Source organism: Dysidea avara, chromosome 3 (genome assembly GCF_963678975.1).
Source record: "Dysidea avara chromosome 3, odDysAvar1.4, whole genome shotgun sequence".
Classification (NCBI taxonomy): Eukaryota; Metazoa; Porifera; class Demospongiae; order Dictyoceratida; family Dysideidae; genus Dysidea; species Dysidea avara.
The window spans coordinates 12,347,638-12,370,478 of record NC_089274.1 but is presented as its reverse complement, the minus strand read 5'-3'; the positions used below and the strand labels follow the sequence as shown (position 1 = coordinate 12,370,478).

Below are 22,841 nucleotides of genomic sequence, written 5' to 3'. Positions count from 1 at the left end.
GTTACATATGTGCACATTGCATCTATGGTGTATGTGGGTCTTTTAAGTTGTAGGGCATGTCATTTTTTTATGTGAACAATATAAATATTGAAAGTATAAACAGATATAAAATCAAGCAACTGAATTTTCTAATTTGAATCTCTGTTTGAATGTGTGCATAACTTATAGTTAGCAAGGCTGCTAGATATACCTAGCTACCGGCTTTGGATTATGATAGCTGCTGCTAATTTATCATTATCGTACATATTAACTGAAACAATTCAAGTAGCTGGGAAAAAATCCTTGAAATGGTACATGTGATTATGTAACTATAAGACCATTGCAAGTTGGTAATAGCAAATTACTGTAAATTACAAACACTGCATGACATATACCTAATACTATATAACATCTAGTATTATTTTTCACACCTCATTACACCATGTATAGTCAGTATGCATTGCACTACCATATGTAGTTTCAGTATGTATGAATCAGAGTGATGATGCTTACAAAATATACCAAAACAGTTCCAACATTATCACATGCATAACTTGAACTTCCTACTTCTGAGTGTTGTAGTATGAACTATGGCCCAAATGAACTTGGATTGTTGGGGTTCAAACATTCATCAACTAAAGTTCATGAATCTTCGAACTTTTAAATGTAACTGGTTCCTGTTTACAAATTATAAATTGCAGCATATTAAATGTTAAATGCACGTCTGTAACACATACATGCAGTTGTACTGACTCAACAGTTTTACTGAGAAAACTTGAAATTGAATACCACAAGTAAAAATGCTTGTGGCTACTAGGTTTTAAATACATTTTGCTACTGTGTATATAGATACTGGTGCTATGCTCACTATAGAAGACTATTCTATTTAAATGTATATACGTAGATTTTGTGTAAATACACACTATGAGTGCACACAAGCCAGCAAAGTAAAGCCTTCAGCACTAAACCATGCAAAACATAAGCTAAGCCACTGCTGCTTAGTGAACCAGCCACACACACATGCACACCTCCTCCTCCTCCTCCCCACTACCACAAAGGTCATGTGGTCTTCATACAGTTGTACGAAGAAGCTTAAGATATCTACTCAACTGGTCGACACCTGTGAACAGTTAGTCCTCCTCTACTATGGAACCAATGGTGACATAATGAGCACTGAATAGCTCCATGTTGAAGTTCAATTGGCAGTGATCCCTCTGCCAGACATCTGTGTCGCTTCAGATCACTAGACTGGCTAAAAGATCTTTCACACACAGAACATTGTATTCTATTCTCCACTGCTGGAATTGGTGCATGTTCAATTATATTGTGTTTGATAGGATTGAGTTCACTACAATTATGTACAGCAAGACCACCCTTACTCCTAAACTATCTTCCACAAACAGCATATTGCAGTGCACCCTGCTGTTGGTGTACCGGCTTCAGTCTTCTTCTATACATTTATGCTTTGCCTTATCCTGATCCCTACGGAAGGTCTTGCTTCACACCGTACATTGCACTGTTGGTACACTGTTCTTGTTAGAAGTTGACTGTTACTTACCCTTTCATTATACAGGTTGTCCCATTGATCTCTGTGGAGTGCTGAGGTTTACCAAGTATCCAATAGTCCTATTGTCTGAAGGTCTGCCTTCACTACATTTCTCCATCTCTTTCTTGGTTCATCAAGTGGTCGTTTCTTGGGTAATCACCCAAATAATGTTCTTTTGGGGGTCCTGCTGTCTCCCATTCTTGCTAAATGCCCCAACCACTCTAGCTGATGCCTAATCAGTTTCTCACTGATGGTCTCAGGGTCATCCCACATGTGACGGGTTGCTTCAGAAGTGATATGCTGTTCCCACTGCTTCTTCCTGCTTATCCCAAGAATAGTCCTAATACATCAATGGTGAAAATGATTCAAACGAACAAGGCGTCGCTTATATGGTGTCCAACACTCCCCTCCATACAATAGTACATTGAGTACACATGCCTGATACACAAGTCTCTTGGTGAGAACTGACAGGGTTCTGTCTTGCAAAACTGCACGGCATAGTGCACCAAACGCTCTGGATGCAGCAGCTATACCTTTCTCCACCTCTGTGTCCAACTTCCCATCTGGGAACCAAGATATACAAATTTGGACACACACTCCACATTCCCCCAGATATTACTATTGGCTGCTTATCTTCTTCTTTTATACTATGTCCAGCCACCATGAACTTGGTCTTGATAAAACTAACTGACAATCCAAGACCAGCTGCAACAGAATGATATTCTGTAATGGCCTCTTGAGCTCCGGCACATGATGTGGCTAATAAAACCACATCATCAGCAAACCGACACTCATTAATATCAAATTCCTCTGCCCCACTGGTGGACCTTCGGAAAAACTGTTGGTCTAGTCTATATAATAATCTAGTGCCTACACTCTCTACATTCTTTATTCGGGAAAGCCATCGTTTAGTAATAGCATAAGAATATAAATTAAATAGTGTTGGAGCAATAGTACATCCCTGCCTCAAGCCATTGTTCACATCAATTCCCTCTAATAACTCTCCACCTAACCTAATCTGAACAGTCATGTTCTCATGAAAGGACCTCACAATGTTAATCAACACTTCTGGTACTCCAAGCTTCCCATGCAAGCACCTTCCAAAGGGCTTCACGGGACACTGAGTCATATGCCTTCCTTAGGTCTACAAATATAAAAAATTGCTTTGTTCGATGTTCCACAGCTTTCTCTGACTTTTGCCGAATAGTGAATATCATATCATCACAACCTTGACCCTTCCTGAAACCACACTGTGATTCAGGGAGCAACTTCTCAGCACGTTCCTGCAACCAGTTCTGGTTACCACCTTACCAACTACTTCCAACAAAGAGATCCCCTCCAGTTGTCACTGCACTTCAAATTCCCCTTCTTGGCAATTGGTATCAAGATGGCATCAACCCATTCTTGTGGCACCCGCACTTCCTTCCACACAGCTCTCAGCAAGTTGGTTAGCAAATCACAAAATTCACTGTTATTCATCCCCATCTTAACCATCTTAGGTAAAATCCCTGAGGTACCAGGAGCCTTCCTATTCTTAACTTTTGCAAGAGCAGCAGCAACTTCATTGCTAGATGGAATAACAGCAATCTTCTCAAACACTGGTCTCTACTCCACAAGGTCCAACTCTTGGGGATCAAAATGACTACAAATGTTGGGGACAGTTGTAAAGTGTCTCCTCCATCAAGCTTGCTGAGAGGCAGGATTACAGCATGGTTTTCCATTTTCATCATCAATGGTCACTACTCTAGATGGAATTAATCCTCTCCTTCCATATTGTAAGTCTCTAATACCTTTCCATACTTCTACTCCACCAAAACTCCCTTATTCAACCTCAGTAGCCTTGGCTACAAACCAATCATACTTTGCCTTCCTTATTGCTCTTCTTGCTTCTCCTCCTGCTTGCTTAAACCTAACATGTTTCTCTTTTTTACCAGTATCCAACCAAGTAGTGTACAAATCATTTCTACATTGGAGGAATGGGTTTAAAGTATCAGAAGACTCTCTAGACCAATCAGGTTGGTGTTTCTTCTCATAACTCAACACACTAGCAGCAGATTCAGTCAAGGCAGTGTGAAACGCAGACTACTGCTCATCAATGTTACCCCATATAGTGTGTGCCCTCTCCAGCACCCCTTCTACAAACCTCATACATACTGGTGCCTCATAGCCAGTATCACCATCAGCCCCAGACCTTAATTGTGACACATCAAACCTCCTCTTCTCCATCTTGCACACACACACACACACACACACACACACACACACACACACACACACACACACACACACACACACACACACACACACACACACACACACACACACACACACACACACACACACACACACACACACACACACACACACACACACACACACACACACACACACGTGCACATGATGCCAAAGGTACAAAGTTGTGGTCTATACGCATAGAAGGGAGTCAACCAACAAGAGTCCATATGATAATAACTACATATAATTTATAGATGAGGAAAACGTGGTTCATTGAAGTGTTGGGAAATTTTATGCACTACTTGTATAATTTCTTAATGCCATCATAATATACGTATACTTTTGTGGCACTTGTCTACCATTAAAATGTTCCCACTGAAGTTGTACATGAAAAGAAACAAATGTGGTGTAATGTAGTGTAATGAATAGGTTTTCAGTGATGATGCATCATACACTTGTAAGGAATATTACATCAGCCTAGTATATCCTGACATGGCTACCCTTAAAAGTGTACATTGCACTATCAAGATAACCTACATATCAGTCATCTTTCAGTGTCTTTCCACATGATATATACATTTGGCTATATTTAATAAAAGCATAGGTGGATTTAGGAGACACTGCTAGGGGGGGTTGGTGGGGAGGGGAGGCAAGAAGCTATAGGACAAAATCCACTAATAGGAGAAGAATAGAACTCTATAGCTAGTAATAACTTTGTCTAGTATATGATAGCTGGATGAATGAAGGGCATACACTTTCTAAGACTCTATAGTTGGCCTCCTAGGTTTAATTTTTGTAACTATTTAGCTAACAAAATGCATGCTTTGTAAAGCATATAAAAATTGGTTATAAATAAACTTGTTTGATGGTAAAGTGTATTAAACATAAAGTAGTATTGTAATAATTATGTCAAAATTGTGACTGTTTTATTAGAGTAGTGAGTGACTGCTCTATTGTAGAGCATCTCCATCTTTAGCACAAAAATTCAAACTTATTTGTCTCATTTTCTTCACAATGTACGGTTTATAATTGTAAAATGCATTCATAACTGTTGTCTTCTATTTGCCTGTTGGCTTTCTATACTTCTGAATACAGTGTGAATGCATGATTCTTGTTTCTGATGTCAATACAGCCCTGTAAGTCCCAAGGGGGCAACCCCCCCCCCCCCCCCTTGGCCCCGCTCAGATCCGCCTATGATTAAAAGTATTATTTATGACATGTTCTCAGTAGCTTTTCTATGATATCTATATCAGGTAGTTCAGTTGACCAACTATACAGAAACCTTGTTTCTTCTAGGTAATTGTGTTAATGGATACTTATAACGTAGGTGGTAGCTATTTCTTCTAACTGTATACAACTTGGATAAAAACTGTTCATTTTCACGCAGTAGCTACTTAATTTTCTGAAACAATTCAGTTTATGTACATACATCATTTTCTTGCACTTGGGAAGATATCTATTACTTTTCCCATTATGTTTTAATGCATGTCGGTGACATTTGAATTTTTAGCAGAGACAATCTTATTGCTTATTAATGTTGTGGTCACAGTGTAAATTAACTTGAGTTGCAATACATTCTAACCCATTAGGTTGGTAATTTCTGGTGCAATGTGTGCATGTTCCAAAGCTTATGTAATTCATTTTAACCATGATTAAAGATTCATGAACATGAAAAAATTATGTATTGAACTTATATCCCTCATCTATATGCCTAGGCCTTGCTTTGAATACTAAAAGGCAATTCCATGATGTATATACATACATAATTATTATATAAAGAATTCCAGAAATTAACTTTTCTGATGCACACATGCATGGATGGAGTCCAAAGCCCCTAATAACAACTATATACACACTACTACATGAATTAGTCACAGACTCTGAGGCTAAGAATAGACCACTGGGGATTATTTTGATAGTATAAGATCTGGTCACATGATGATTTAAATGTGAACTGACTACTGAATGGCTTTAATTTAGTCAATCTGAACTTACAGCAACAGTGTTCTTTCAATTGGTGTAGCTTTATGTACATAAAAATGCTTTCTATGTTGTGCTTTTGTGACATTTATCTCATCTAACCACCATTGGGTATTTACAGACTATTTCCTAAGTCATGGTACTATATGCTATGGCTGCTACATTTATTTACAACTATAGGTGGCAGATACTTAATCTCAAAATGGCTGATCATAAGAAGGCTCCACCAGCGTTTGTGCTAAAAATTCATGGTCATTCCCAGCTATACAGTATATCTAATTATAATTTATTTCAGTACCTGGAATGCTGCATATCAGTGGCTAAAATAGTAACTAGCCTTAGTTTACTGTGAGGTGGGAGAGAGGGAAGATATATGGGTATTTGCTATACACACATGGTCTCTGATGACTGCATTATGTGATTGCAGTGTATAATCTTGTGATTCAAAATCGTCTCACAAGTAAATGCGTGGGCACCTAAATCCCACTGAACCTTTTCCCCTCTATGAAAGACATGGACAGTGGCCTTTGCTTTGCCTCACAGTGTTGACACTACATACCCATTATGGAGTATACACAATTGGGTGGGTTGCTTCCCCAGGACACCAGGTCCCCATTTAATGACTCTGTAGACTATGCATAGAACAATTAATGTAAGTATAAGCAGGGCCGCCCACAGGGGGGGCAACTGGGGCATTTTGCCCCGGGCCCCAACCTGAAAGGGGCCCCAGGAGGCCCCGTGAAGGGCCCCCTGAATACCTGTTTAAAAGATCGATATACTCTAATAGAGCAGTCAGATCTAAATACTCTAATAGAGCAGTCACAGCATTCTTCAGAGGAGCAGTGTAGCAAGCTTATAGATAAGGAGATATGGTTGGTGATGGGTAGTTATTGTTATTGCTAGCAGGTTGTGACCTTTTTTTTTTTTTTTTTTTTTTTTGGTCTTCACTTTACAACTTGGGTCAAGGGCCCCACTTTAACTCTTTGCCCTGGGCCCCTTAATTTCTCTGGGCGGCCCTGAGTATAAGATTCTTGTTCAAGGAAGCAACTACAGCATCAACTGGGCATATTAAGCAAGATTTAAGAAAGCATGATGTTCCTTTAAACAGTGTACCACCATCCATAAAAACCTTAATGAATCATAAAGTATCAATACAAATTAAAATAGTATCAGATGACTTGAGCAGGAAACAATTACTGTTAATGTATAGTATGGGGACATTTTTACATGTTGACTATAGATAACAGTCATGCAATTAGCTAGCCAGGTGGAGGGTGTAAAAACTTGTACATTGTGGCACTAGGAGCCATAACCCCATAAAGTCAGAAGGTTGAAGAGACAACTAACAGGTTGTACACAGTTTATGGGTTACTCAGTTTCCTGCTGGCAATTCTTGCATGTAAAAGAGGTTTAAAACATAGCTATACAGTTTAAAGTATAGTGCAAGCAGACATGGTGCTGCAGACACTCATGTTGAATGCTTCTTCATTGTTAAGCTTATCAGAGACCTGACAGGATGCCATTGCTTGACGATCATAAGTTGTGCCACGAATTTGCATGCTGTTGATAATTAAGGTGTGACTGCCAGCACAACAGCTGCACATTGCTTACTGCGCATTTTACTGATAGTCATTTGCAGACCAGTTTTCAATGCTTTCTGCTACCTGTAGCAAGATCTGTATCTGGTCAGGGTTGAATTTTACAACTTGCACACCTTGCACATGGCCGCATTATGATATCATTACTTTTTGTCACAGTTAACTCTGCTTTACTTGGATGCGCACTTGTTTTACAGCTACAAGCTGTTTTTGGATGGGTATATATATATCAATCTTACGGTTTTCAGCCCCACTGCAAGAAGGATAATGTTGGCAAGATATCATGGCTAAGCCCCTCTCAGCAGAACAAGAAGGGGCTTTATTATTATATTATTTATTTGTAATTGCTCCATCATACAATGACAATTCTGCAATAATTAAGATTAATTATTGTTACAGTGTGTGCATGTTACTTGATTGCAGTATTGTTCTTAGGTCACCTAGATTTTGGCCTCATAAGTTAAGTATGCCTATTCCTTTACAGGTTGAGAAGCTGTTGATAAGTTTCATTGGAGAAAACCAAGAGATTGGTTTGCTTTCTTGGTGATGCATAGAATGTGGTTTGTCTAGAGTTTATATTGATTCCTAAATAAATCATTTCATCAACTGACTTTTGGATACAGTTTTCAAGTTTGTATTGACATATGCTAACACTTAATTGTCTGATGGCTCCTGCTAACATGGAGAACATAATATTTTGGAATGCCATAATTCATTTGCCACAGCTCCCAATTGCTGAGGTGTGTAAAATCATGTTGTAGAATGGCTGTGTCTTCTGTGGAAATGAGTAGTTGATAGTTGATACAGAATACAGTCATCAACGTAAAGTCTAACCGGGGACTCTAAGTTGTCAGGGAGGTTGTTCATGTAGATAAGAACTAGAATAGAGTGCCCTGTGGAATTCCACTGAGACATAATATTTACAAATTCAGAGGCCTGACCATTGACAGTGACTCTTTGCTTTTGATAACAAAGGAAGTTTTCCATATGTCTAGGCGAGTTGGGTATTAATAAAAACCTAAGTTTTTCTAGTAGTCTCTTGTGTGGCACAGTATCAAATGCTTTACTAAGGTCCATAGCAATCACATCAGTCTAAAAGTTCATTAACAAAAGTAACTAACTATGCCACGTGACCATCTTTGTCGAAAACCATGTTGGCAATGTACAAGGATACTATAACTTTCTAAATGGGTCATTATATTACTGACTATGATATGTCCTAAGAGTTTACTGGTTATAGAGGTGAGACTAGTTGGTCTATGGTTGGAGGGAGTACAGTGATTGCCTTTCTCCAATCTAGTGGTACTCCACCTGATTGTAAGGATTTTCTAAATAGTTTAGTCACTATAGCGCAGGAAGTCAATAGTGTAGGAAGTCATAAACTTCCACACTCACATGCATTTTTTAAATATTACACAAATTTAACATAATGTATCACTCCACTTGATATTTCAGCACAACAATGCATGACAATTATATTAACAACCAATTATGAAACCATCAAAGTGTGTGTACAGTGTACACTGTATTGTGTGGCTCTTAGAAACTAAGCTGCATTGCCATTAAGCATGTGCTTCGTTTGGGTACAAGTCAACAGCTCTTTATATATTTTTGTTTTAATACATCTGCAGACTAATCTCTATGAAAATCTAAATTTTCTGGTGTTTTGATATAACTCTACTGCTTACTTCTTTTAGAAATAGTATTTGAATGGACATCCACTTAGCTACTTAACCTTTTACCATCTTATATATATGATATGTCTGATTGTTATATTCTGTACAACAATTAAAGCAGGACTCTCTACCTCTCCCATGATAGCTGCAAACTGTAATATAGGTAGATATCATCATGTTTCAGCTGGTTTACAATCACTACACATCAATGTTCATGCATGGTGGGCTCTCTTATACAGTAGTTGTGTATGGCAACTATTAGATACCATATACAGCTTCAATACATTGCATGGTACATCGCATGTTACGTATAGTGATGAACCTTATATACAAATAGTTTCTGAGCTCAACATTATCTTATGATAACTTTAGTACTTGAGTTTCCTACTTGTAAATGGAGACCAATGCTCACACTGTTATTACACTGTATACAGAGTGATGTATGCATATATAGATACTGGTGCTGTTCTAATAATATACTGCACTATATAATGCTAGTCTAATTACTGTGTGGCTATAATACACACATACATACACTACACACAAGCAAGCAAAGCAAAACAAAGCCTCCAGCCTCCATGCAAAATATGGCTGTAGCTGTTTCCCAGCAGTTCCAGCACACATACACACATGCATGTACACCCATACAATTAATGCATGCATGTGCACACACACACACACACACACACACACTATACACAACTGCATGCACACACACACACACACACACGCACACACGCACACACACATACACACACACACCATACTCAACTGGATGCACACATGCACGCATGTACTCATGCATGCACAACATAATATATACACACACTGCACTGCATAAGCTAGATATGCAACTGATTCTTACAAAGTTATGGTGGTCTACTTGTATGCATCATAGTTTGAAGGGAGTTGTCCATATGAAAATGTGATCTACAGTACATACTTGCTTACACAACTGATCAGGATACATGAACACGGTAAAAATTATGTATTGAAAATATACACTGTACTTACTTGCATTATAGAATTATTTTGCTTATCTTAATTGTTTTGATGAGGATTTTCAGGAACCCATGCATCATCAGATTTAGTTTCTGGCATTTTTTGCTATTTATTACAAATCATGATATCACCTTTTTAATAAGCAATCCTAATATCAAATGTAAAGCTGCATGAATTGGACAAATGAAAGCCATTCAGTAACCAGTTCATATAACCAGATCTTACACTACGTATCAAAATAATCCCCAGTGGTCTATTCTTAGCCTCAGAGTATGTGATTGACTCATATATTTGTGGATAGAAGAACTATAGTGTGTATATACAATGTTTTCTGTGTTGCTGTATGCCAGTGATGTTTACCTTATCCCTTATCTATGGTATACAATAGAGTGCACAGTTTTATGTGATCAAGTTCTACTTCCTAAAGCAGATGTGTTTACTACTGTAACCTACAAATTTCCTTATACTACTATGTGGGGATCCTAATTCTTTGTTACTTTGGCCATCACTTTGTATCTTTTTTATTGTTTTATATATGCGTCACACAAAATGTCTTTTTCACATTGCCTTGAAAATGAAGCCTAACAGGTAGTGACTTCTTGTATGTGTATACGTTCACTGTCATGTGACACATCCTTAAGTGAAATTTTCTGCTTTCCTTAGGAAGTTTCTTAATGATGTTTCCTGAGTAATTTGTCATAGATAAAGCTATATGCATGCAAATTGCTTCCTAAGTCATAATACCTTATAGCTACTACAGATAAACATGGCTACTATATTGCTTGCTTGCAACTATAGGTAATTTTTGTAAATGGTTAATTGTAAGAAAATTCCACCAGTGCCGGTTTGTGCTAAGAATGGTCACGACTTATATTATTACACAGGAGTTTGTTCTCTATTAAGAGTACTACAAAAATGAATAAATAGTCAAATAAAAAAAGTCTATAATAATACCAAACATACAAAGAATCACACAATTGTGATACTCTAATCTTCCTCACCATACCACGTATCTTCCTACAGCATGTTCCTTTGACAGAGAATAATGCAGAATGACCACCAGTAGCATCACTAGGGGCTCAGCAGATGTAATTATTGTTTGCTGATGATGGTCCTGCATGGCCATTCCCAACACATATCATTTTGAGTGAGTACTACAGTTTAGGTGTTAATTTACACTACAAGTGATATATAACATCCTATTTAGGTGACTGCCGATGCTGCTGAGGTAGTAAGTATATATGTTATAGGTATGAATACTATTATGACAACAAGGGACTAAGGAATTTTTGATTGAATGAATGAATGTTTAACTGTTTGTGTGTCTTGCTGGTGGTATATATGTATTTCATATTTTGAGTTGTGTCATTACTGTATGCAGTTACGTATATAGTTACAAACAATTTAAGTAGTTGGGTAAAAACATTTTCTTGAATTAAAATACTTTCAACACTGGTTATGAACAGGGAGTGCAGGAATAAAAACAGGATTAGTGAAAAGTTATAGGGTAGATATAAGCTCTCTATGTCCATCCTTACAAACATTAGCTATATATTCTTGCAAAAATGCACAACTATTGCAGTATAGCAGTAATTACAGTGTTTTGGAATTTGTGTATACATATTATTCTGTTAGCTGCATGTTTCACTAATCACTGTTAGAAAGTCTAACTGCATGGTCATCGGAGCTTTCATATCTTTGGCCTTTATCAAATAGTGATGTAGTCATGATCAGGCAGTTTAACTGCTGATGCCATCAATGAGATTATACATATACAAATTGTATAGCAATCGGAAGCCTTTATACTTATGTGATCTAACTACTGTAGTAGTATGACATCTGTATCCTAGGAATTAAATTTCAGAAGTTATGGTGAAAGTCATTCAATGAAGAATGTTAAGCATCTACATGCAACGCAAGCACCAATGTATTGAGAATCATTCCATAGACAATAGTATACATGTTAAAGTAAATGTGTGTGTGTATGCATGTGTGCACATGTGCATAATATGTGTGTGCGTGCGTGTGTTTGTGTGTGTGTGTGTGTGTGTGTGTGTGTGTGTGTGTGTGTGTGTGTGTGTGTGTGTGTGTGTGTGTGTGTGTGTGTGTGTGTGTGTGTGTGTGTGTGTGTGTGCATGTGTATGTGCTACAGCCTCCTACTGTGAAGTCACTATATAGTACTGCATCAGAAGGATTTACTACACTGATTTTTAGCACCTAGGTATATAGTGCACAGATATCTCATGGATATAGACATAACCTTTTTGCCAAAGGCCTTTTGGTTTAGAAAGACATGCACACACTACACAAAATTATGGATCAATATAATAATAAAGCTGCTGCACAGAAGTGTGTTGCCCTATTGTGGCCTGTAGTTAACACACAGCGTTTATCAGTAAAATTAGCTTCCTGTATCTGCAAGAAGGTTATTTATTTATTTAATATTGCTTTATGGCAAGTATGCCAAGGGTCTGCAAGCAACTGGTGTTTGCAGCCCGAAACACAAATATAGTAACTATTAATTAACAATTTAGCTAAAGTGTCTGAAAGTTTGATGTTGGTGGGAGATCATGACATTTGCTGCGTGGACAAAGAAAATGGTAGGTCAGTGATTGTCATCGTCAAAGTGATCCACAAAATGATTCCACATAAATTTCTTCTGTTTAGCCTTGATAGTTGTAATAGATAAATTGGTGTTAATTACAGGAAGAGCATTCCACAAACGAGGAAGATGATGAAAATAAGAGTTTCTATTTCAGTTGTTGGTGTGGAGATGATGTTTGAGTTTTTTGTGTGTAGAGGATTTGGTGTGTCCCTGAATAAACATAATGTATCTGTTGATGTCGAAGTTTCTTGTAGGCGACTTGAGTGACTTGATTGCAAACAAAACATCCTGGATCTCAAAGATATACATTAATGTTAAAAGATGGAGTTCTAATAGCCTGGATTTATAACTGATATTATAATTACTCAAGATGTGTTTGGTTGTTCGACGTTGAATACGCTCAAAAGATGAGATGTCCTTGATTAGGTTATGCAGAAAGCTGGTGCATGAAGTAGCTATAGAATCAAAAGCTGCTATGCTGAATGTAGAAACGATTCCCAGACCAGGTGATGAGTTGATCCACAGACAGCTGTTCTTATATAGCTGCATTAAGCGTGCCTTGTTTGGGTACAAGTCAATTGCTGTACATATATTATATTATTGTGTATTACATCTGCGGACTACTCTCTGTGAAAATCTAAATTTTCTGGTGTTCATATAACTCTAGTGCTTACTTTATTAGAATAGTAATTGAATGGACAGCTACTTAACTTTTTACCATCATATATAATATGTTTTGCCAGTGATGTTTGTTTGCCTTATCAAGTTCTACTTCCTAAAGCAGATATGTTTACCACTGTAGCCCAATTTCCTTATACTATATGTGGGGATCTGCAGTGATCCTAACATTAGCCATCACTTTGCATCTTTATTATTATGTATCACACAAAATGTCTTTGCCTTAATTGGAAATGAAGCATAACAGGTGATTTTATGTGACTTCTTGTACATGATGTATTCACAGTCATGTGACACATCCTAAAGTGAAATTGTCTGCTTTCCTTAGGAAGTTTCTTACCCGTTTCCTGAATAATTTGTCATACATAGATAAAACTATGCATGGACGTATATGGATGCAGTATTTACAAATTGTTTCCTAAGTCATAGTATTATAGATAAGCATGAGTACTATGCTTGCTTGGCTATATGGTAATTTGAACAGTTCTATAATGGCTTATCATAAGAAGGTTCCACCAGTGTTTATACTAAGAATGGTCTGTTGTTCTCTATATATATTAGAGTACTGCAAAAATATTAATAAATAGTCAAATAAAATAATATCACCAAACATACAAAGAGTCACACGATCAAGATACTCTCACCATATCACATATCTTCCTTTGACAGAGAATAATGCAGAATTGCCACCAGTAGCATCACTAGGGGCTCAGCACATGTAATTATTGTGTTGTTGATGATGGTCCTGCATGGCCATTCCCAACACATATTGTGTTGATACTATGAGCACTACAGTTTAGGTGTTAATTTACACTGCAAGTTTTACACCGCAAGTGATATAACATCCTGTTTAGGTGTTAATTTACACCGCAAGAACATCCTGTTTAGATGATTGCTAATGCTGTTGAGGTAGTAAGTATAATATATGTTGTAGATATGAATACAATTATGACAACAAGGGGTTCAGTAAGGAATTGAGATCACGGCTGTAATGAGTCTTGCATAACAATAGCCCCTGAGATCACTAATAAAAAAAATTACAGAATCTGGAAAGGACTAATGCCTCTTCTCTACTATCAGTTGTTCCTCAGCTATCAGTGCTTAATACACTTGCCAATCTAGTGAATCTACACCTGCTATTTTCAGCCGGAATGACATGCACAACTTTCAATTTCCTTACTTTGGCAAATTCTACTTGGCAAAAACAATTTTTGAAGCCAGTACCCATTGAATGATCAAAGCTCAGTTGTTTTGATTACACAACTTCGGGTGGAGATTGGCGAATTCATGCATGCACATAGTTAAGGATTCGGTCATGAATTGCCTATGAAGTACTGTGGCAAAGTTTTGCAGTTCCTAGCTGAAAAAAACTTCACCTAAATTTCATTTTTAAAATGCCAAGGAACCTTAATTTTGTGCTGTGATGTGTTGCTGTATAGCCACAATAATTTCTGATATTAATTGCACAACTACGTAAGCACAGTGCTTAGATTGATAGAAATTATTTTGTCACAAAGAAGAGAACACTGGAACAATAGTTAGTACGAGCCATGATGCATGGATTAAAATAAATGGCATATCAATTGAATCTGAGGCTTATATAAATGTTGAATTACTAATTGAGAGCACATAGATATGATCTGCCTGCTCTGTTATGGAGCATTGTTTGAGACAAAAAATATCATACCTTTCTTGTTTCCTCATCTTTTTAATGCTTCATGGTATTTATTGCTGTTATTATTGCTGTGTTTGCCGTACTGTGGTGTAACTGCCATTGGAATAACCGAGGCAGTTTCATTGAAGAGGAATTAGTGTTGTAATAGAACAATAGGTCAAGGTATTTTAATAGAACAATGATTATAGCCAGATCAGTCACATTAACTTAATGTGTTCCGCTGTCTTTTCTGACTATAATTATTCTTGTTATCTTGCCTTTATGCCCATATTTCAAGTTGGTATATGTTAATGTATTGATAACCATTTTTAATTCTCTTATGCTCAGTAATATTATATGCATGTACTTAAATAAAGAACATGTATAATGTTGCAATACATTGTGAATTCAGTCTTAACAGTTCAGTTACATATGTAAAGAAACAAATCTATGCAAGTGGGTAATTCAAGCTATGGCATGTAATTGTTCTACCATTAAAGGCCATTGTCATGTATGTATATGGTGTAACGTTGATACAGTAGTATCCTGTATGATGTTGCATATGTCTGGTGAAGTCACAAGTAGTATTGACATATGTAAGAGCTGTATAGTCATGCAGTGTTGTTGGTTAGTGAAGGTTCAACAATGTGCATAATTCATTCAGCTGGAAATGTCATAACTATTGTAGTTATTGTACTGCGGCTGGTATAAGGGATGAGTTGAGCAGTTGTAGCATCCAAGTCTGTGGATGTAGCTGACTATTAAACAAAACTGTTTGGGTTCAGTGACATGTTATCAGTAGCATATGATGACCCAACTGATGTACTATGGAATGAATGTTATTATGATAATGGAAATCCACTATCATGCAAGCTGCCTGATTTTTTTTTGAATAAGGATTTATTAATTATTACTATTTCTCTATAGGAATCAATGACACAACTCTATTAATAGTACAATAGACTCCATGTACGTAGCTATATGGTCCTAATGTAGCATCTTGCAAAATGACACAAACAAGTTACAAAACAATCTATAGCATTTCAGTTCATGTCAAGGTTATTTGTGATCTTTGCAAAAAGACACATCTGCCTTCTGTTTTACAAGTTGAAAAGTGAACTTCAGTTGTTGTTGACATCGCCTTATACATTTAACATGCTGACTATATCATCCCATCTATCAGAACTAATGTCTAAGGTTACCAAGCATCATCATATTTTGGAATAATCTTCCTGAGTGACTGGCCAAGATGAGCTTTGCATGTATGTAGCTATATTCTGGAAATGTGTATAAATCAACACACTTTATGAATATAATAGATTTATATGTGACTGAATTTGACAAAACAAGGCTTCGACGCACAAAGCTTTGTTAGGAGATATGGCGATTTTAAGGAATCATTGTGTAATAACTTCCCAGTGCCTACAGCTGTGCAAACAAAATTTGCACCAATTGTTCATCTGTTCACTAGCTATCACTGAGTGGATGTATACATTTCTGATACCCAAAATTTGCCCTGTTTTGAGCAGCTTTTTTCGAGCGGGTAATAACATCACAGATGGTAGTAATAGGGTGGGAGGGTGGGGATGGACGGCTTAATATACGGGTATAAAATGGAGTAAGAAGACGATTGGAATCCAGAGGCCAAGTTTGGGCTCTCCATGGCCCTCAAATTACTTCAAATTGACTGAGAACACTATTGGCGAGCTCTCTGTGAAGTCCCAGCTCACTACACACCATTATCACAAAGCCATGGCCATTTAATGGTGCCAATCTCACACTCGTGGCTTTGACAGGGTCGGAAGAAAGCTGCTACAGAAACCAGACTTGCCAGTGCTGAAGGAAGTACAGTGTGAAATATGATAGTGTATTAGACCAGCAATCCATTTCTGGTAAAATCGTAAGTTTGATTTTGTGTGTGTGGAAGCCTTGTTATATGAAATCCGGTCACATATACACAGCTTGCACTATAATATCATTGAACAGCTAGCAGCCTACATAGTTTGGCTGGAAATATACCTTCTAACAAAACAAACACTTTGAAGCCAGATACTCAAAAATTTTGGTTTAATACAGCAGCTAGCTGGCATTGTCACTGTGTGCTGCATTATCATCCCCGAAGCTAAGTATATGGTTTCTTTGTATAAACAGCAGAAAATCATCCCACACAAATTTCATATGATGTAGGGCTTCCATCCTGTAAGGCAGGATATAAAAAGACAAATTCAAACTCCCAGTTCACAATCAAGAAATTTTCCTGCAGTATAGAAGTTATATAAATCTGTATAAGAAGATATGAAAACTCAGTTGCTGTTAACAGTTGGTGTGATCTACTCACTCACAGCCTCACTGGCACTACGAAGTGAAGCAGTTACCAAGAAAACAAACTGTACAGTTGTAGGTAGCACTGCAAAGCAAGAAATTCAAAAGTTTTACTGTGCAGTTGTTAAACTCTATGATGAGATTCTAACGGTAAGGATTGACATGTATACATATGTAACGATTTTTTCCATGTGCATGTGCATACGTACATATGTATATCCTTACTGTTTCTGTAACTGCCAGTTTACTAACTAGCATGTTTTGTTCATCCTATACATATAGATAAAACTAGATGCCGTCAAACCAGTGTTATCAGATAGAGACTTCAACAAACATTCAGTTGGTATAATGTTAGAACAATTTACAGCTACCTGTAAGATCCACACCAGGGTAATGATGTACAAATATCAACTAGAACAATACATACCAATGAAGGACTCTGATGATCATTTATATAGTATAACTACTTCCTTACAAGAGACAGCTAACCTTCTTGAAATAATCGAGGTAATGATACACCTTGTAATAACATTTAGCTGTAATTCAGTGGTATACTTATTTATAGGAAGCTACCTCAGGACTAGCTTGTGTAGAGTTTACTCCAGAACAATACCAGATGATATACACTTTACTTCATGATGGTCAACCACTACTAACATCTCTTATACAACAAGTCAAGAAGTGGACACAAGCTGAAGATTACTGTAGTAATTATGGCTACCCAGTACCACACAATGAGAACTGTATATAGGATTGTTTTCAAATATACTTACAACAAATAGCATATGCTATTAACATGTACACAGGCTATACAAAGGCAATAAAACAATATTTAAGGATGTTTTTACAAGATCTAGCTAATTGTTTTGTTACAGGCATATTAAATTTGTATACTGAAACACCTATATAATCATCTGGGGTTGCTGGGAATACATTTATGACATAGCTTTTGCCATATATACAATATCACAAGCATTATATCATATCCTTTACAAAGATGACATAAGAAAAGATAAATATGTTGTTACACAAATGTACAAAGCTGGAAAAATGCAGTCTGTATATGGAGGGAATATAACTTGCTGACATCGCTCCACAAAACTAAACCCCTGAAGCAGTCATACACTCAACACAGTCTTTATGATTGTATACATGCATATATATGAAACAACATAATGCTCTATGTGACATGTAAAACAGTGAGGATATAGTTTATGGGTTAATAAAGTGCCAAGATTATTATTTTTACCATCAATTAGATATGTATATGCATCCACTGTGAACAATTCAAGCTATAATCCTGTTACAAAGCTGTTACAATAATTTTACCACATAAGGTATTATATTTTAGATCATTGTTCTCTGAATGTTTATACAACTGTGAAGCCATGCGTGGGTTGGTGATGGACATATATGATAACATTTATTTGACAATTATATATAGTCATGCAGTATCATGTACATACATAATTCATTAATTCAGCTGGAAAAGCCTATATAAAGAATAAGTTCGCAGTTTGCATAAAATTCTGTGAGCATTACTGTTGTAGGTTGGTAGCTATTTTACTACTGGTATTGATATCAGAGATTAGTTATGCAGTTGCCAGTACATCTGCAGATAACATGTCATAGAAGATACTTTTTTGAGTCAAACCATTTCAGTGACATAATGATACACTATGGAATAAATGCAAAGCACTATAGCTACATAACTTACATTCCAAAAAGGGATCTGTTACTAACGCACAGCTACCAAGGCTAAAGAATGACATTGTCAAGAAGAAAGCAGAGAAAAGTATGTAATATGTCTATCATGCAATGACATATGAAGCTCATTATAATATGAGAAGGGAAATCAGTTATCCAAAGATTAAGTTGTGGCATTTCACACAACACTGAGTCATCACATCCAATTAAGTCTTTATTAATTCTCTACTGCAGGACAGCGAATCTTACTCTGAAAGTTACTTTGCTAAAGCCAACATACTAACAGTCACTTCTCTTCCATCTCTCAACTTACTCTCTCTGATATGAGCAGTGAGCCATGGCCAGTTTCTAACATTTTGCAAAATCAGTTAAAGTATATACATATATAAATGGAGTGCACAGCTTGTTTGTCAAAATGACTGAATTCTCGTAATCTACAGAAAAATATCATAACACATGGACCCATTACTTACTTCCATTATTTACTCTTGCTTACGTATATTACCTTCGTTTTCTACCCCGGCACTGTCTGGAAATCAGCTAAAGTAACTAATCATGACATTATGGTATATGTTATAAGCCTCTGGAACATTATATAATATTTATATATGGGTTTCATGCATGCCAAACCCAACTAATTGGAACCATCACTAACTTTCAACAACGTCTTAATAATATTTACCAAAACATTTGATAAAGTTTATCGTCTTATATAATGTACTGATTTCAATATGAAATTGATTAACAACTTCTCGCTATCATGCATGATCAAAGACTATACCTTTGTGACTGATATCAGTCTGCTGTACTTGATGTAATATCTTGTAAATCTCACCCAGTTATTTCAACTACACTGCACTACATAGTTTCACATATATTATACATCAATGACATCATGTATACTGTCTCTATTAATAGTACAATCTATTCATGAGAGATGATGTCCTATACAGAATTATTGACCATGAACATGACTGGTGTATATCCTGCAAAATTAGATCATTTAAATTAGATCAATACAGATTAAAAGAACCTATCATAGAATATATGTTGTGGTCTCCCTATCTACATATCAAATAGTGCAGTAGCTATATTTGTGTTGAACAATTATTCACAAAAAAGGCAAGTTTGCTTTTTTCAGGATGAAAAGTGAACTTGTCGACATCACTTATCTATTCATTTAATTAAAACACACGGAACACTTACATGTGGCCTGTCACTGTACCTACCAAGGCTATATCACTTTAATTCCTGAGTCATTGGTCATTCATCTTGACCTCAAATTAACTTAGATGAGTTTTAAGGAACACTGTATCTGTGAATATATGGCTATATAGAATATTTCCTGTTGGTGCTGTATACTGCATGCAGTCATAGGCGGTGGAAAGGGGGGGGGGGGGGCTAGGGGGCTGAATCCCCCCCTCAGAATAATATCACGCGAAATTATCCTTGTTGGAGTGGGGATGAAAACCGTGATCAAGATCGAGATACTCTAATAGAGCAGTCACTCTAATAAAGCAATCACAGTATTGGAGCAGTGTGTAGTGAGCTATGTAAGGATATTTATGTTGTTTATCAGTATAAATTCGTGCTGGTTGCGACCTTTTTATTTTTTTTGGCCTCACCTTATTAAACTAGAGACAATGTATAGTGTTTCAGTTCATTTTTTTTAACCATAAGACTGGATCCACCCCTGGTAAGCCCCCTTCATATCAACTACTTCCTCCGCCCCTGCATGCATGCAGTTATACATATAACAATACCCACATGCATATATACACAATTGCTGATGTAGAACACATGCAACTACTGTAAATGGTTATAAAGTTTCAGTTGGAGTGACTATAACATTTAGTGAATTAATATAGCAATGAAATTTGTTCTTCACTGAAATTAAAAAATTTTTGCCAAACTAAAATTTCAAGCTATTGACACTTTTACAGTATAAGAACATGCACATATAGTATGTATCGGTGTGTTATCTTAACAAATAATTTTAGAAACAAGGCTGTCTTGAGGATTGGGTGTCACCCAGCAAAACTGAGTGAAACTGTACTAGGATTATGTCTCGCAGTGGGCCAGGAGAAGTAATATATGGGAACATAAAAATAAAGATTAACGGTTAATTGTAATCATATAATTATCAGAAATTACATCATGTCCATACAGTCTTAAAGTAAGTTAAGTAAGCAGTTTCAGCACTCAACATTTGGTTTCATTTCTGTAGCAGAATATCAACTCATGCAGATATACTGGAAATATGAACCAACACACGTTATGAATATAGTACAACCAAGAGTGAATTGTTTACTCTTTAATTGATATAACAAATAACTACACATACATAAATTGTATAATACAGCTGGCATTGCCAATACATCCTCTTTTGAATTTCTAGGGATATGTACACAAACTCATCCTCAGGGTTAAGTACCATCCCACACAAACTTCTTATAATTAAGGGCTTCTATCCTGTAAGGTGTGGTATATAAGACAAGTTCAAACTCCCAGTTCACAAGAAGTGTAAATTATATAGATCAGTATAAGAAGATATGAAAACTCAGTTACTGTTGACATTTGGTGTGATCCTCTGCTCACTCACAGCCTCACTGGCACTACGAAGTGAAACAGTTACTAAGAAAACAAACAGTACAGTTGTAGATAACACTGCAAAGCAAGAAATTCAAAAATTCTACTGTACTATTGTTAAATTCTATGATGAGATTCTAACGGTAAGAAAATTGACACTTACTTCATGTGTGCATGCATGTCTATCTGTATGTACACAGTTATATATGATGCTATGTAGCTCTACCAGTATTTCCAGTTTACTATATAGCCATGTTTTACGTACATAGATAAAACTAGATGCCATCAAACCAGTGTTATCAGATAGAGACTTCAACAAACATTCAGTTGGTATAATGTTAGAACAATTTACAGCTACCTGTAAGATCCACACCAGTGTAATGATGTACAAATATCAACTAGAACAATACATACTAATGAAGGACTCTGATGATCATTTATATAGTATAACTGCTGCCTTGCAAGGGACAGTTAACCTTCTTGAAATGATTGAGGTAATGATACACCTTGTAATAACATGTAGCTGTAATTCAGTGGTATACTTATTTATAGGAAGCTACCTCAGGACAAGCTTGTGCAGAGTTTACTCCAGAACAATACCAGATGATATACACTTTACTTTATGATGGTCAACCACTACTAACATCTCTTATACAACAAGTCAAGAAATGGATACAAGCTGAAGATTACTGTAGTAATTATGGCTACCCAGTACCACACAATGAGAACTGCATATAAGTGTTGAACCAGTTTGTATAGTTATTATTTATTTGAAATTTGTAATTATAATAACCTGAAAAAGAATAAACAGCCCTTATCAAGACAACAAACACAACGTACATTCAAGCATACATATCTACACTTAGTCTACCACCTACCATACCGTCACTGCATTTATAACATGTGTAGGATAGACTGGATAGTATAGCACTATAGGGTGGCTGATGGTGGTATATATCTAGCCAATCAAATCAGGTTATGTCATATGTATCCATTATCCCATATTAGTGCCATATACATACCAGCATATATAGCTACCGCATGTGAGAAATTTATATGCACCTTAGCAGTTATTCTAGTTCTAATGTACTAAATGTACTTGTAGCACAGCTATTTAATTTTATAGTTGTAGTATACTAGACCAAATTTATGGTCTATTTTGGTTCTAAAATCCAACTAAAATTCTTACAAATTTTGGTTTAGTTCATAAACCAAAACTAAAATTGTTACAGTTTTGGGTTTGGCAAAAACTATAAGACTAAATAAAAAG

General features: G+C 36.4%; 3 protein-coding genes across 3 annotated transcripts; 2 read left to right on the top strand and 1 right to left on the bottom strand.

Annotated features, from left to right (window-relative positions):
* Positions 1–1,681: 1,681 nt before the first annotated feature.
* On the bottom strand, positions 1,682–2,555 carry LOC136248327 (uncharacterized). The gene is made up of 3 exons (XM_066040118.1): positions 2,174–2,555; positions 1,941–2,088; positions 1,682–1,865 (listed from the first exon to the last, which is right to left on the bottom strand). The coding sequence occupies exons 1-3, from the start codon at positions 2,553–2,555 to the stop codon at positions 1,682–1,684; spliced, it is 714 nt and encodes a 237-aa protein (XP_065896190.1).
* A 14,627-nt stretch (positions 2,556–17,182) lies between these two features.
* On the top strand, positions 17,183–18,174 carry LOC136251743 (uncharacterized). Its single transcript, XM_066044165.1, has 3 exons — positions 17,183–17,425; positions 17,558–17,782; positions 17,841–18,174. Exons 1-3 carry the CDS (start codon positions 17,249–17,251, stop codon positions 18,024–18,026), a joined length of 588 nt encoding a protein of 195 aa, XP_065900237.1. The 5' UTR covers positions 17,183–17,248; the 3' UTR covers positions 18,027–18,174.
* A 3,360-nt stretch (positions 18,175–21,534) lies between these two features.
* On the top strand, positions 21,535–22,324 carry LOC136248326 (uncharacterized). The gene is made up of 3 exons (XM_066040117.1): positions 21,535–21,714; positions 21,841–22,065; positions 22,124–22,324. Exons 1-3 carry the CDS (start codon positions 21,535–21,537, stop codon positions 22,307–22,309), a joined length of 591 nt encoding a protein of 196 aa, XP_065896189.1. The 3' UTR covers positions 22,310–22,324.
* Positions 22,325–22,841: the final 517 nt, after the last annotated feature.

What these genes read in the sequence shown, in the direction of transcription:
- LOC136248326 (XM_066040117.1), top strand. Translation starts at nt 21,535, where the DNA reads ATGAAAACTCAGTTACTGTTGACATTTGGTGTGATCCTCTGCTCACTC. An exon ending in TCTATGATGAGATTCTAACG is followed by an intron (nt 21,715 to 21,840) that starts GTAAGAAAATTG and finishes TTACGTACATAG; the next exon opens with ATAAAACTAGATGCCATCAA. An exon ending in ACCTTCTTGAAATGATTGAG is followed by an intron (nt 22,066 to 22,123) that starts GTAATGATACAC and finishes ACTTATTTATAG; the next exon opens with GAAGCTACCTCAGGACAAGC.
- LOC136251743 (XM_066044165.1), top strand. Translation starts at nt 17,249, where the DNA reads ATGAAAACTCAGTTGCTGTTAACAGTTGGTGTGATCTACTCACTCACA. An exon ending in TCTATGATGAGATTCTAACG is followed by an intron (nt 17,426 to 17,557) that starts GTAAGGATTGAC and finishes CTATACATATAG; the next exon opens with ATAAAACTAGATGCCGTCAA. An exon ending in ACCTTCTTGAAATAATCGAG is followed by an intron (nt 17,783 to 17,840) that starts GTAATGATACAC and finishes ACTTATTTATAG; the next exon opens with GAAGCTACCTCAGGACTAGC.
- LOC136248327 (XM_066040118.1), bottom strand. Translation starts at nt 2,555, where the DNA reads ATGACTGTTCAGATTAGGTTAGGTGGAGAGTTATTAGAGGGAATTGAT. An exon ending in GTTCATGGTGGCTGGACATA is followed by an intron (nt 2,089 to 2,173) that starts GTATAAAAGAAG and finishes CTTGGTTCCCAG; the next exon opens with ATGGGAAGTTGGACACAGAG. An exon ending in TGTGTACTCAATGTACTATT is followed by an intron (nt 1,866 to 1,940) that starts GTATGGAGGGGA and finishes TTGATGTATTAG; the next exon opens with GACTATTCTTGGGATAAGCA.